Genomic DNA, 13,384 nt, shown 5'->3' with positions numbered 1-13,384 from the left:
TTCGAAAGTCATACAGTTTAGAGCGGAGGCGGGTGAGAGGGACCGGAGGAGAGGGCGAGCGCGGGAGCGAGTGAGAGGGGGAGGGGACAGGGCGGCGGGCTGGGGGGGGGGGGGGCTTCGCCGCGTCCTTGAAGTGTCCCCGACATGTCCGCGACATGTCCTGCAGGGGGTCGGGCTTTGTCGCGCCGAAGGTGTCGCACTGCAGCGCCATCGTTGGGGCGAGCGGTAAGAGCCGCAAGGTCGCCGCGGCAAAGGCGGGCGGCGGGCGGGGCGCGAGAGGAGAGTCCGCGGCGCGGTCAGAGCGAGACCCGGTTCTTGCCTGCAGGTGTCGGCCGGAGACTGGGACGACTTCGACGACAGCTGGTGACGAACACGCAGATGAGAGCTGGAGACGGCGGGGCGCTTCGACCCACGCGCCCCGCGGTGTGCAGAGGTGTCGGCCCGGTGCGTGATGGGCTGGCTGAGGGGCGGGGTGGAGGGGCGGGGTGGAGGGGGGGTGGCAGCCCGAGAGTCGGGCGGACGGGGTGCGTTCGGGGAGGGTGCGTTCGGGGTGTGGAGGGTCGCGGGGCGCGAGGGCGTCCGCGCGCTCTCTCTCTGTCTCTCGATCCCGTGTGCCGTTTCGCGGCGTGTGTGTTATGCGCGATGAGAGAGCGGGCTAGGCTATATGTCGGTGGAGCATGAGCTGGAGAGATAGAGAGTGTGTGTGCGTGTGCGCGTGTGTGTATGTGCGCGTGTGGGCGTGCCCCCGCCGCGCTTTTCTCTCCGCTTCTCCCTCACGATGAAAACAGCCGTGTTCGGAGCACAAAAGTGGGAGGGAATCCAAGCACAGAGCGAGAGAGGTTCAACAGTTCACGAAGGATGCAGAGTGGTCACAGCCACTATAAAGACTAATATCATCACACTGACCATGTTTCCGACTGACACACAGTCATCTTCCAGCTGCCGCCTGCCCTACGGCCGCCACCGCGGCAAAGTGGGCCTCGAGTGTCCGAGCAAAGGTGGGGACCCCGCGCAGGGACGCTACCTGCGCCGCGAACCGCTCGACGGCCAGCTGGTACAGCCGGTGGTCGTCCGGTGCGGCGGCGAGCACCGCCGCCTCGCACGCGCGGAGGCGGGGGCCGGCGGCGCAAAAGTCGCCGCTCGCCTGAACGGGAAGCTGCGCCTTGCGGCGCGACCAGGCGCCGGAGGTCGGGCCGGGCGCGAAGCGCTCGTAGCCGGTGGGCTGCAGGAAGCCGGCCTTGTGCATCACCACCGCCGCCGCCTCGTCGAGCCGCTCGAGCGGGGCGAGCACGTCAACCTGCAGGGCGGGGGAGGGAGGGGGAGGGAGGGGGAGGGAGGGGGGTGGGAGGGGTTGGGCGGGGGTGGGCGGGGGAGGGAGGGGGAGGGAGGGGGTGGCCGGGGGTTGGAGGAGGTGCGGAGGGCCGCCCCTCCCTCCCCCGCCAAAGAGGGCTGCCCGAGAAGAGCATGGGGGCAAGTGGTCCGGGAAGGCTCCTCGACGCGTCCACCTGGGCGAGGGCGGCCGAGATGCGCCTCCAGCGCGAAGGCCTCGGCGCGCTTGTCCGCACCGCGTGCTGCGCCGAGTAGCCCGGCAGGAAGAGGAGAGCAGACTGCAGGTTGGGCGGCAGCCAGTCGGTGAAGTTTGCGCCCCACTGCTGCCGCGCCTCCCCGCCCCGCTGGCGGCCGAGGACGGCCCAGTCGTAGTAGGAGCGGTACCTGCGGCCAGCGGAGGGTGTGGCGAGGCTGCACCACACCCTCTCGCCACCGCCACCGACGACGCCCGCACGGCCCAACCCTCTCCCACCCCTCTCCCACCCCTCTCCCACCCACCGACGGCTGTCGCGCACCAGGAGAGCGGCTCTCGGACGCGAAGCACGACGGTCACGCTGCACGTGCGGCCGTACGGCGAGGCGCGCAGCGCGCCAAGCTGCGCAAAAAAGTGGCTGGCGACGACGTGCGCCTCGACGCACCAGCAGCCAGCCGCCGCCGCCATCGCGGACGGCGAGCCGCCGCTCGACGCTGAGGCGGCCGAGATGTTGGAGGAGAGGGCCTGCGTGAGCTCTTCGAGCTTGATGTGCGTAAAGCCGACGCGCGACGGCCACGTGCGCGACACGTCGTACCTGTCAGTCACCGTGGCGTAAGCTGCTGGGCGGCAATGGAACGGCTCGCGACAGACTCCGCACCCGACGTAGCTGCAGACGGCGCGATTGCGCCGCATAAAGGAGCGCATCGTCGAGCCGCCATTCTTCGGGACGTGCCGGTCAATCAACATGCCGCATCGGCGATCAGCGTGGGCGGCCATATACACAAAACGTGTCGGATGATGTGAGCGTCGTCGGCGCGAGAAGAAAGAAAAGAAAGGAACCTACCTGCACGAGCCTGGCTCTCTCGGAAACAATTAAAACTACAATCGCGCTTAGGACGGCTCACCGTCTCCCGCGCCCGCTCGTTCGCTCCCGGGCCTGAGCGGTGCTGTCGTTTTCCCGCGAGAGCGAAATGGTCGTCGTGGCGCTGGGCGGCTGCACGGCGGCCGGGAAGTCCACGTTGGTGCTCGAGCTGCAGCGAGCGGCGGCGGTGCGAGTAGTCAGCTGCGACGATTTCTTCCTGCCGCGCGAGCGCTGCCCTCGCTTCGACCTGCAGGCGCTGCCGTGGCCGGGCGAGGAGGTTCCAGGCGCCTTTTTGCTGCGCGGCGACGCAGACTGGAACGTGCCGGCCGCGATCGACTGGAGCGGCGTCGCGGACGCGGTCGTTTCGGCGAAGCAGGCGGCGCAGTCTGTGGTCGTGGACGGCATGTTTGTTCTCGCCGACCACCCGGGCGCGAGGACAGTGCTGCAGATGTGCGATCATGCGGCGGTGCTGTGGGCGGATGAGCACGCGGCCACCGAGCTGTGCAGCAGAAAGTACACGCGGAAGCACCTCGGCAGGAGCTCGTACGAGGAGCGCGGCGTCAGCGCGGAGGAGTACCGCGTCTACTGGGAGAACTACGTGTGGCCCGCGTGGCTGCAGCACGGTGCCTCCTCACTTCCCGCGGACTGCCTGCGCATCGGCTGCACGGAGGAGCCGGCGGCGCAGCTCGACCAGCTCCTCGGGACGGGCTGGTTTTCTCATCTCACAGGTGACGCGAGATGAAAAGTGGTCACGAGGCGCCTAGATGAGGGCGCTCTCTGACATCTGGCAAGGCTCTACGACTACGTACACATTGCACGTGTGAAACCACCATGACTGTGTGTGTGTGGTGCGAGAGAGGAAAGGTGTGTGGATGCGTCTGATGACTCGGATCAGTGATGGCCATTTACGATTTACTGGTAAAAGAGTGGTATTTACCACTTTTTTGATTCTCCTGGGGAGTGGTATGGTATGAGAAGAGAGTATGGTAAATTACGAAACTCCGTGGAATCATCAATTTTTCGGGATCTGAGCCGAGTCTAGAGGCTGGTTTGCGGCCAAATTCAGCCAAATTGGCAAAAAGTACGGGGGTCTTTTGCGGGTATACCTGGTGAAACCCGGTATACCAGGAAAATACCGGGTATTTTGCCGATTTCTCCGATTTTTGTCAGATTTTGCCTCAGAAGTCGTGGTAAATCTTATACCACCATTTGATTGTGTTTTGGCCGTAGTGCGTAGAGTGTTTGATTGTTCTGCTTCTTGGGGGACTGGGGGGCTATACCAGTAAATGGCCATCACTGGACTCGGTGCGCGTGCGGGGGGCTCCGTGGACCGTGGAGAGCCTGGAGCGGGCGAGCTCGGCAGCGCCGGCTGCCCGGCTCGCGGCTCCGGCTGGGGGTGAGGCTGCGGCGGAGAAAGCAGTCACAGTTAGAGCTGTTTAACATTAACTTTGGGCCTCTAACAGTTGCGCTGGTAGTAGTGTTGGCTGAAATCCTTATAAGCTTAACGTTGTGTTCTTCCAAGTGTTCACCCTACTCCCCAGCCCATGCTGCACTGTTGTTACTGTTGTCTGTTGATACTTGTTGTTCTGTGGTCAGCAAGCAGAAAATGCCCAAAAAACCGGGTAAAACCCGAAAATACCCGGGGGTTTTCAGGTATTTTCGGGGTATTACCCGTACGCTGGACGCTGGAGTGTGGACAGTGGAGATCGTCGTGGGTCACTGCCTCTGTCAGTGATAGGCCTTCCTTATATTGTTGTTCAGCCGGCCTAACGTTAGCTACTGTTGTTGGGAAGCCCCACTGTTCCTTGTTCTGTTGTTATTAAAACACTAGCAACACTGTTCAGCTCCCAACAACGTTATTAAAGCTTAAACACAGCTCTAGAGTCTAAATAAAGCCGTAGTCACACAGTCGCCAGCCCCTTGGAGTGTGAAGGCTTCGTAGCCCTCCGGTCTACTAGCACTCCCACTCGCGCGCGGTGACACACCGGTGTGAGGTGTTGACTGTTCTTCTCGTTCTGGCTAGTGCCATTTCACTGTGGCACAGCTCGCGTTACAAAACCTTGATTTGACCATTTGCGCCATTTTGTCCCTCTCGGTGCCTTCCAGAGGCAGCTGCGTCCTGGGGAGGGACAAAATTGTCGCCGCCGGAGACGACTCGACGCCGCTGAGATTGGAGATCAAGCTCTGACAGGTCGCACGTCGCTCCTTTGACGCCGACGTGACTCACCCGTGCAGATCACATCAGGACACGGTCTCGACGCGCTCGGTACGACGCCTGCGACCCGTCTCGGGTCAGGTGGCACGACGCTCATCGCGCCTACCAGCGCTGCCGTGCAGGCTGCCACGACGAGGTCGAGCACGCTTCTATACGCTCGCCGAGCCTTCCTTTCCATCCAATTAGGCAGCCTGGGAACGGTGGCGGTCAGAGGCAAAGCCTACGAGGGGTGGTGGAACCACATGTCACGGCTACTGCCGGCTCGACCCCACGATAGCCTCCGAAGGCTGACTTTGCGGCACCATCATCGGACGATGTCGACGAGTTGGGTCGCTCTCGCGGTAGCCAGATGACCTCTCTTTCTAGGAGCATCGGCCATGGCCGCAGGGAGCGCGGGGGAGGGCGCTGGAAGCAACACGGAGCTCCGTTGGAGACGTTTTCAAGATTAGCGTGTCAGAGTGAAATGGCACTAGCCTCTGTTGTCACGCAGTCGTTCAGACACAGATTTTTCTTTATACATGCATGGCTCATGCGGGCCTAAAATTACAGTCCCCGCGGGTATAACGTACTCCCGCAAATACGCCGGACGCGCCTCGATCCCCCCCCCTGCGCCCTGCCATGAGATCCAGTACTTTGTGTCGTCCCGCGGTACATGTGGCACACAGCCATCGGTCCCGGGTCTCGGCTGCGGGGGAAGCGGCAGAAGCGCCACCGCGTGCCGCGATCACGTGCAGCCAGCCGGGGGCGTGGCGCGTGGGCTGGCACACTGCCGCCCGCCGCCTCCGCGCTCCGCGAGAAACGGCGCAGGGCAAGCGCCGCCGGAGGGCTCCAAGCCGACCGTTGTACGCCGCCTCGAGCCTCGCTCGCTCGTCGGGAGGTAGCCGCGCGCTCATATGTCGCCCGCGCCCGCCTTGCGCTTGCGCCGGCGCGCCGCGAACTTTGAGGCCTCGAGCTTTGCGTTCCTTGCGAGGCGCCAGGCGTCGGCGCTGCGCTTCGCGTGCTGGCCTGTATGGGGGTGGTGGGGGGTGGGGGGGTGGGCGGGGCTTGAGACGGGGGTGCGAGGTGGAGGGCAGGATGGCCACGATTTCGCGTGTGTGCCTTTTGCCCGCAGAGCTGTGGCTCGGAGAGAGAGAGAGAGAGAGAGAGAGAGAGAGAGAGAGAGAGAGAGAGAGAGAGAGAGAGAGAGAGAGAGCCGTGGCTGGCGGCGAGGTGCGGCGGCAAATGTGGCGGTGGGCTCGGCGGAGGCGGCGGGGGGTGGGTGCTCGGGCGGCGGCGGTGAGGGTGGCGGTGGCAAGGGCGGTACTCGCGGTGGTGGAGGGGGCGGAGGGGGCGAGGCGCGCGGGGGCGTGCAGGGGGCTTGCAGGCTTGCAGGGGGCTTGCAGGGTTGCAGGGGGCTTGCAGGGTTGCAGGGGGCGAGAGGGGCCTGCGTCGAAGAGAGCCCGCTCGACTCGCGTGAGCTTGGCCTTCTGCGCGGTGGTGTCGACGCGCGACGAGGCGGAGAGCGCCGCGCCCAGCAGCTTGTGGAAGCGTGCCTGCGGCAAGGCGGTGGGGGGGGGGGGTCAGAGAGAGGGAGGGAGGGTGCGGGGAGGGGGGCGGTGCGGCGGCGCACCACGAAGCCGCGGCTGAGCGTCTCGAGCAGGCTCTCGTCGTTGAGCCGCCCTGAGGCCGAGGCGTGCGCGGGGTGGGTAGCGAGGGAGGAGGAGGGAGGGAGGAGGGAGGGAGGGTGGAGGCACGGCGGGCCGCAGCCGGCAGAGGCGCAGAGAAGAGGGGTTTGGCGGAGGACTGGGAGGGGGGGGGGGGTCCCGCCTGCGAGCTCGCGGCCGGTCTCAAAGTACCAGTCGCAGCACTCGCGCAGGTTGAGGTGCGACGCGTCCGCGTCCATGTCGCGCCTCGGCCCGTCAGAGAACATCTCCGGCAGCGCGAGGGTCACGTGCCCGTAGTCGTGCAGCTTGCCAGCGCACCAGAGGGGAAGCCGCAGCACGTGGCCGGCCTCGAGCTGCACGGCCGCGGGGCGAGGCGGCGCGGGGCGCGTGAGAGACGGCGGGGACCCACCGCGGCGCAACGCGAGGCGCGACGGCGGGAAGGAACGGAGCTCGGCCGTCGCTTGGCCGTGGTATGGCATGGGGCGGTGACCCTGGCGGGTGGGTGGGTGGTGGCACACCGGGCGATTGGGGTGCGCCGCCGCATCCAGCCAAGCCAGCTCCGAGCCTGCGTCGTGGTCCAACCCTGCCACCATCACCTGCAGGCGAGGAGCAGTGAGGGAGCCAACAGCCCGCCCGTCTGCCGCAGCGGATGCGGTGGCTTTGGGGCCAGCGGAGGGGAGCGGCGGCGCCTCCTCCTCTCTCAGCAGCGCCGACACATCGACACCCACCGACGACATCCCGGAGACCGCGCTGGCGTCGCAGCTCCGCCCAGCCGAGCCAGGGCAAGAGACCGTTGGGAAGGCGGGCGACGAAGAAAAAATCCCGGCGGCACCGACAAGAATTTATTCTGCCTTTCTTTATTTTGTTCTCGCTTGCTGGCGCATAGCAGCTTCTGGTGCCGACATGCCAGGGCCGTCCTTCCCACAGTATCTCAGAGTCATGAAGCGGCCGTTTGCAAGGCGCCAGCTGCAAAAGGAAGAAATCCGCCTTCGCGGCGTGCCGTCCTCCCATCCCTCCCTTGGTTTTGTCTATTTTCTTTCTTTCTCTCAAACCTCTTTAAGGTGGCGAAAGAAATTATACCGTCCGGGCTCGAAATCGGGGAGCCGCTGGCTGCAAGTGTGAACAGCGTCTCATTCACGCGGCTTGCTGTGAACAGGTGGCTGGCTCGCTCTCGTTCTGCTCGCAAACTGCGCGGCGCGCTGCTGCGGCCCGGGCGGCGGGCGGTGCTCTCCACTACCGGCCCGACAATGGTCAATCTAGTGGTCAATGCACCCCTCCGGTACTTCACTGTGAACGGCGTCTATACGCGTTCAGCTGAGAGATGCCACTTCACGCGCGGCGGACGCGCACAGGGCGATGGTCTAGCTGTTGTCGCCACACCGACCGCCGGCGCCGCTGCGTGTGGGCTGTGGCGGCTGCGACGCGCGGGGGGTTGCGGGCGACGTGGAGGCTGGAGTTGCCGCCGAGACACGAGACGACGGCGACCCTTGCTTCTGACCGCCCTCGCCCCTCACACCCTCAACCAATCTCTCCTCGCCGCCTCCCTCACCTCCTCCCTCGCGCCGCCTCGACCTCGCCGCCTCCGTCGCCGCCCAGTCTCGGCGTCGCACTCACTCCTCGACCTACCGGCGGGCCGTCACATGAGGACGGCACGCCGCCGCAACACATACACAGGGATTTTAAGGAGATGAGTGTCACTCGGCTATACGGGACCGGCCCCAGCTTCGGCTGAGGGCTGACAAGCTGCCGAGGGCCAAATCACTGTGAGAGTCGTGATTTCTGGTTGGTTTTCTAAAATCTCTCTCTCTGTCTGTGAGTGTCATGGGAGCCAAAAAGAAAGAAAACATACAACGGTCAACGCAAAGGAGGGATGGGAGGGCGCCAGAGCAAGGTAGGTAGGTAGGAAGGTGAAGAACAGTCGGGCTCGGACTGGACACCAACGCGGTATGGGTGGACGCTGGACAGATGATGACGACACGCACGAGCGACACACAGACACAAACAGGCTCACAAGACACACAGCCAGCTGCTGCCACACACCCTGAGTTCGCGTACACATAGCTCAAGGCCACGTCCTGACCTCCCTGTCGCCCCCCCCAGCACCCACGGTGCCAAGAGTACAAACAAGGGCACAACGACACAACAGACGACAGGAAGTAACATGCGAGGCTAGAGCAGGCTTGCTCCACCTCTAGCAATCTCGTCGCCAGCCGCAAGGCATGGACGAGACCGTGTGTGGGGTCATGTGAGGTGTCTATGGACGCTCTCCTCACAGGCTAGCCGCCAGCAGCTAGCCCTAACTCTCGCCCTCATGGGAGATGTCAATTCATTGTATGAGTGTATGCGAGCAGAGGCGCGTGTGCTAATTCTAGGCCGCACGTCGTGGCACTATGACGGAGGTAGACGTGCGGCCGCAGCGCGCCCGCCGCAGGCTCGGCGGCGCGCGCGTGTTAGCGAGAAAGTTGCGGGTAGAGCCATGCCCAGCCCGACTTTTCGAAGACGAGCCCCACGCCACGGATGCCAGCCGTGCCTTCGCGGGAGTCGTCTCTCGAGCCGCGTCCCGTCGGCACTGTCCCTGAGTGCGTCCCGCCTTGGCGGCACACACTCTCGACGAGGACAGTCCTGCCTACGGGAACGTGTCGTGCGCCGGCGACGGTTGCGGCGGGGTCGTTGTCTGTACGAAGCGAAGATGGCACTACCACCGCCATGCATCGAAGCCGGGCAAGGCCTGATCAGAGCAGATGTTCGCGCCGCCCCGCTCCGCGTCGCCCGCCCGCCGCGCCGCGCCGCCGCCCGATGATTATTAATTCATTATCAATTAATTAATAAGTAATTATACCACCCGCCGCCGCGCCGCCCCGCCCTGCGTCGCCCGCTGCCTCGCCGCGCCGCCGCCTCGCGCCGCCCGCCGCCGCGCCGCGCCGCCGCCCGATGATTAATAATTAATAATTATTACCCGAGCATTAATAATGTGTGTGTGTTTGTGTGTGTGTGTGTTTGTTTGCGCGATGGCAGGGAAGGGCAGGGCAGCCGCGAGCGGCAAGTGACGTCGGCGACGCGGCGAGGACGCGATGGTGACGCCCACAGCGCAGCGTGCGCGGCAGCAGCGCCGCCGGCGGCCCCACGCCGCATTCAGCGGCGCTCTGAGTGAGTCAGGCTGCGCTGCACAGCCTGCTGAGCACGCTCCCGACGAGCAGCTCGCCACGCGGGCCCGACGCAGGCGACGCGGGCGGCGAGCCGATGCGCGTGTCGTAGGCGTAAGGCAGCGGCTGGCGAAGCGAGGCGGCCGGCGCCGGCCCCCGGAGGCGGTTGCAGCGAGACAAGCGAGCCAAAAGACACTGTTGGAAGGGTGGGGAGCAGCCTGCCGTCGAGCGGCGCGCCGCGCGAGCCCGCTGCCGGCGACCCGATCGAGAGCTCGTATAGTCATGGTGCTATTCAGCGCGCCATCGCACCCGAGGCGGCCCGCCCTGGCCCTGTAGACCTCCCCAGAGAGCTTGGCGAGGCTCTACAGAATGCTGAGAGCATACTGGGCAGGCTCCCGTCGAGCGACGAGCCATGCTGGCTCGTCGCGGGCGGCGAGCTCGAAGACCCGCTCGGAGCTTCGCCCACCCCGGCGGGCCAGTCCGCACGCCCACGGCCGCAGACATGGAAGGCAATCATCTTGGCGTCTCTGGCGAGCGCTCACATGCCAAAAGACACCTCGCAGCACGCGAGACGTGCCCGAAGCGGCACGCCTCGGCGCCGCGGGAGCAGCCGGTCGACGTCGGCACCAAGCGCGGCCGCCGGGCGCCTCCGAACCGACAAGGGCGCCGCGGCAGTAGAGGGCACTCCACCCGCCATACCAATTAAAGTGGCAGTTTCGAAGCTGCTCCAACGTGTTCTTTCGTATGGTGTAGGTAGGTAGGTAGAAAGGTGAAGAACAGCCAGGCTCGGACTGGACACCAACGCGGTATGGGTGGACGCTGGACAGATGATGACGACACGCACGAGCGACACACAGACACAAACAAGCTCACAAGACACACAGCCAGCGGGCTGCCACACACCCTGAGTCGGCTTACACATAACTCAAGGCCACATCCTCCCTGTCGCCCCCCCCAGCACTCCAAGGTGCCAAGAGAACAAACAAGGGCACAACGACACAACAGACGACAGGAAGTGACATGCGAGGCTAGAGCAGGCTTGCTCTACCTCCAGCAATCTCTCCGGCCGGCGAGGCACGGACAAGACCGTGTGTGGGGTCTAGTGAGGTGTCTATGGACGCCCTCCTCAGAGGCTAGCTGCCTGCGGCTAGCCCTAATCTCGCTCACAGGCGATGACAATCCAATCAATGTATGAGTGTATTCAAGCAGAGGCGCGTGTGCTAATTCTAGGCCGCACGTCGTGGCACTATGACGGAGGTAGACGTGCGACCGCAGCGCGCCCACCACAGTCTCGGTGGTGCGCGCGTGTTAGCGATAGAGTTGCGGGGAGAGCCATGCCCGACTTTTCGAAGGCGATCCCCACGCCACGGATGCCAGCCGTGCCTTCGCGGGAGTCGTCTCACGAGCCGCGCCCCGTCGGCACTGTCCCCGAGTAGCCCCGCCTTGGCGGCACACACTCTCAACCAGGACAGTCCGGGAACGTGTCGCGCGCCGGCGACGATTGCGGCATGGTGAATCATGAGCGATTTCTCACTGCCGACTACAACGGTGCCGCCTCCATGACGCCTGAGCCCGGCCACTCCTGCGCCGACCGGCAGGGCGTCTGGGCCATCGGAGGCACGCACGGCGCATCTACCGTGACCCTCGTGAGCAATCGGGGCGCGATCCACGTCACGACGCTGCCGTGGCGGGCGCAGCGGCTCTGGGCGCTCGAGGCGGGCGTGCTCATTGAGGCGGAGCGGTCGACGCCGCGCGTGGCGGGCGAGACGGGCCTCCTGTACCTGTCGCACCCGCTCGATCCGCCGCGGCCGCTGCGCATCGAGTCCGGCGACTGGGACGGCACCGTGCTGCTCACGTCGCGCACGGCGCCGCCGCTGCTGCTCTCGCACAGCCCTCGTCTGGGCGCGCACGTGGCGTGGGCCTTGGCGACGGAGGGCGGCGAGGGCGAGGATGGCGCCGTCCTGCTGCGCTGCGTCTGGAGCGAGCCGGCGCCGGCGCCTGCGTCCGACGCCTTTCTCTTTGCCGCGAGCAGCGCGTGCGTCCTGCTCTGCCTCGTCCTACCAGAGCGAGGCGGAGGCGGGGCGGCGCTGGCGCAGGTGCACCGCGTGGCGCTGCCAGCCGGCCACGCCGGCGCCCCCCCCCTCCCCTCGCGCCCGTGCGGCGCCGTCGCCGCCGTCGCCGCGCGGCCGGTCGCTTGCCCCGCCGACACCCCGCCCCGGCTCAGAGACGGTAGATGCGAGAGATATGCCCGCTGCACTCGGTGTGAGGCGAGTGATGCACGCCCCGGGCTGTGCTGCGCCTGGAGGCGGCCGTCCCGCCTGAGTCACGCCGCGCCCACACCGCACCGCCGCTTCCCGCACGCACGAGCACACGGCCGTCTCGAGGCTGCACGGCGGCAGCGCCTTGACCGGCCCGCTCGCCGCTGCCTCCCCTTGACTTGCCCGCGCGCCGCTGCCTCCCCTCCTCGCAGGCTCGAGACGCTCGGCGGCGACGGCGCGGTGACGACGTGGGCGGTGGTGGGCGGGGAGCTGCGCCGGGTCTGGACGGCCCCCCCGCCGAGGAAGCCGGCGAGTGGCGACGCTCTCTGCCAAGCAGGCCGCTGGGGCGGCATCCCTCCTGGCGGCGCGCTCGCCCCTCCGTCCTTCGGCGAGCGGCGTCCCTGGCTGCGCCATCCCTCTGAGCCTCGCCGGAGCCTTCCCCGCAGGCGCCTCCCTCCCCCACGACGAGACCGCCTCCCTCTGCCTCGCCGCACTCGAGCAGACCCTCCCCCCGCCCGCCTTCGCCGAGCTGACTGCTGCAGTCGTGAGCGCGGCGCGCGGCGCGCATGTCCCGCCGTGGGCCGCGTTCCGCGACGCCTTTTGGAGCTGCTTCGCCGGCGCGCCGTCGCCGCCCGCCGCCGCCGCCTCGTCTTCGTCCCCGCGCGGCGAGGCTGCGTGGCGCGCGACGCTGCTGCACCGCACTCACGTTCGCCTCGCCAACGGCGCCTCGCTGCACACGGGGGGGGGGGGGGGCTAGCGGGGAGATTGAGCGAGATCACCCGAGGTGACCCGATGTGAGCCGCGAGACCAGGCGCCTCGCTGCACGGGCTCGCGCCCGCGCCTCCGGAGGAGGTCTCGCGCAGCCTCGAGCCGCCCCACGCGCCCTCCGCCGGCGGCGGCGCCGGCGTGCTGAGTCCGCACGGCGGCGCGGCGCTGAGGGCGCTGCATGTGGCGCACGAGGCTTGCAGAGCCGCGCTTCGCCTCGTGGCCGCCGCTCGCCACACGATGAGCGTGTGGCGGTCTGGATCGCGCAGGCGCTGCAGCTCTGCTCTCTCTCGTGGCCGCTGCTCGACGAGCTCGCGGCGCTGCTGCTCCGCATCGAGGCGTACGAGTGCTGCAGCTCGCGTCACGGCTGCCTCCCTTTCCCCAGGCGCTGCTGCTCCGCCTCGCGACGCGGCTCGGCGAGGGCCACTTCTGCCGCCTCTACCGGCGCAACATGCGCGGCGGGTCCCCCATCCGCAGCGCGGGCTTCGAAGACGCGCGCAGCATAGTGAGCAGGGCCGGAGGGGTGAGCAGGGCCGGAGGGGGCGCGGGGGCCGGAGGGGAGGGGGGCGGCGCTTGGCTCGCCGACGCGCCGGCCGGCGGCGGCGAGCTCCACGGAGGCGAGCTGCCCTTCGAGTTCTTCACGGCGGCGCGGCGCATCCTCGCGCCGCGCCGCGCCGCGCCGCCGCACGAGGCGGCGTCCCTGTTCGAGAGGGATGACATCGTCGCAACGGTGGAGACTGGTCACGACGGCGGCGGCGTTCGGTCTAGGCGCCCGACCTCTGCCCGCCCGACCTCTGCACGCCGTTTGCGCCGCTCGCCCGCTCGCGCAGCGCTACCGCGCGGCTGAGCAGGCGAGTCGCCTCCTTCTACGAGAGTCTCGCGCGGCGCTCCCCCGCCGCGGAGTCGGGCGGAGGCAGCGACGCGCTCGGCGGCCGCGGCGGCGGCGGCGAGGGCGGCGGCGGCGGCGGCGAGGAGG

At 67.0% G+C, this 13,384-nt stretch overlaps 3 protein-coding genes across 3 annotated transcripts; 2 read left to right on the top strand and 1 right to left on the bottom strand.

The window, feature by feature from the left end:
• Positions 1–2,493: 2,493 nt before the first annotated feature.
• On the top strand, positions 2,494–3,126 carry EMIHUDRAFT_119278 (hypothetical protein; the record flags this gene model as incomplete). The annotated part of the gene is made up of 1 exon (XM_005768139.1): positions 2,494–3,126. One exon carries the CDS (start codon positions 2,494–2,496, stop codon positions 3,124–3,126), a length of 633 nt encoding a protein of 210 aa, XP_005768196.1.
• Positions 3,127–5,113: 1,987 nt separating this feature from the next.
• On the bottom strand, positions 5,114–6,963 carry EMIHUDRAFT_445546 (hypothetical protein). Its single transcript, XM_005768138.1, has 6 exons — positions 6,932–6,963; positions 6,761–6,838; positions 6,406–6,595; positions 6,209–6,258; positions 6,023–6,131; positions 5,114–5,604 (listed from the first exon to the last, which is right to left on the bottom strand). The coding sequence occupies exons 2-6, from the start codon at positions 6,833–6,835 to the stop codon at positions 5,489–5,491; spliced, it is 540 nt and encodes a 179-aa protein (XP_005768195.1). The 5' UTR covers positions 6,836–6,838; positions 6,932–6,963; the 3' UTR covers positions 5,114–5,488.
• Positions 6,964–10,927: 3,964 nt separating this feature from the next.
• On the top strand, positions 10,928–13,255 carry EMIHUDRAFT_459274 (hypothetical protein; the record flags this gene model as incomplete). Its single annotated transcript, XM_005768137.1, has 5 exons — positions 10,928–11,603; positions 11,856–11,922; positions 12,794–12,870; positions 13,120–13,148; positions 13,239–13,255. The coding sequence occupies exons 1-5, from the start codon at positions 10,945–10,947 to the stop codon at positions 13,253–13,255; spliced, it is 849 nt and encodes a 282-aa protein (XP_005768194.1). The 5' UTR covers positions 10,928–10,944.
• Positions 13,256–13,384: the final 129 nt, after the last annotated feature.

The sequence above is a fragment of the Emiliania huxleyi genome (assembly GCF_000372725.1).
Source record: "Emiliania huxleyi CCMP1516 unplaced genomic scaffold EMIHUscaffold_469, whole genome shotgun sequence".
Classification (NCBI taxonomy): Eukaryota; Haptophyta; order Isochrysidales; family Noelaerhabdaceae; genus Emiliania; species Emiliania huxleyi.
This window is presented reverse-complemented; position numbering and strand designations above follow the sequence as displayed.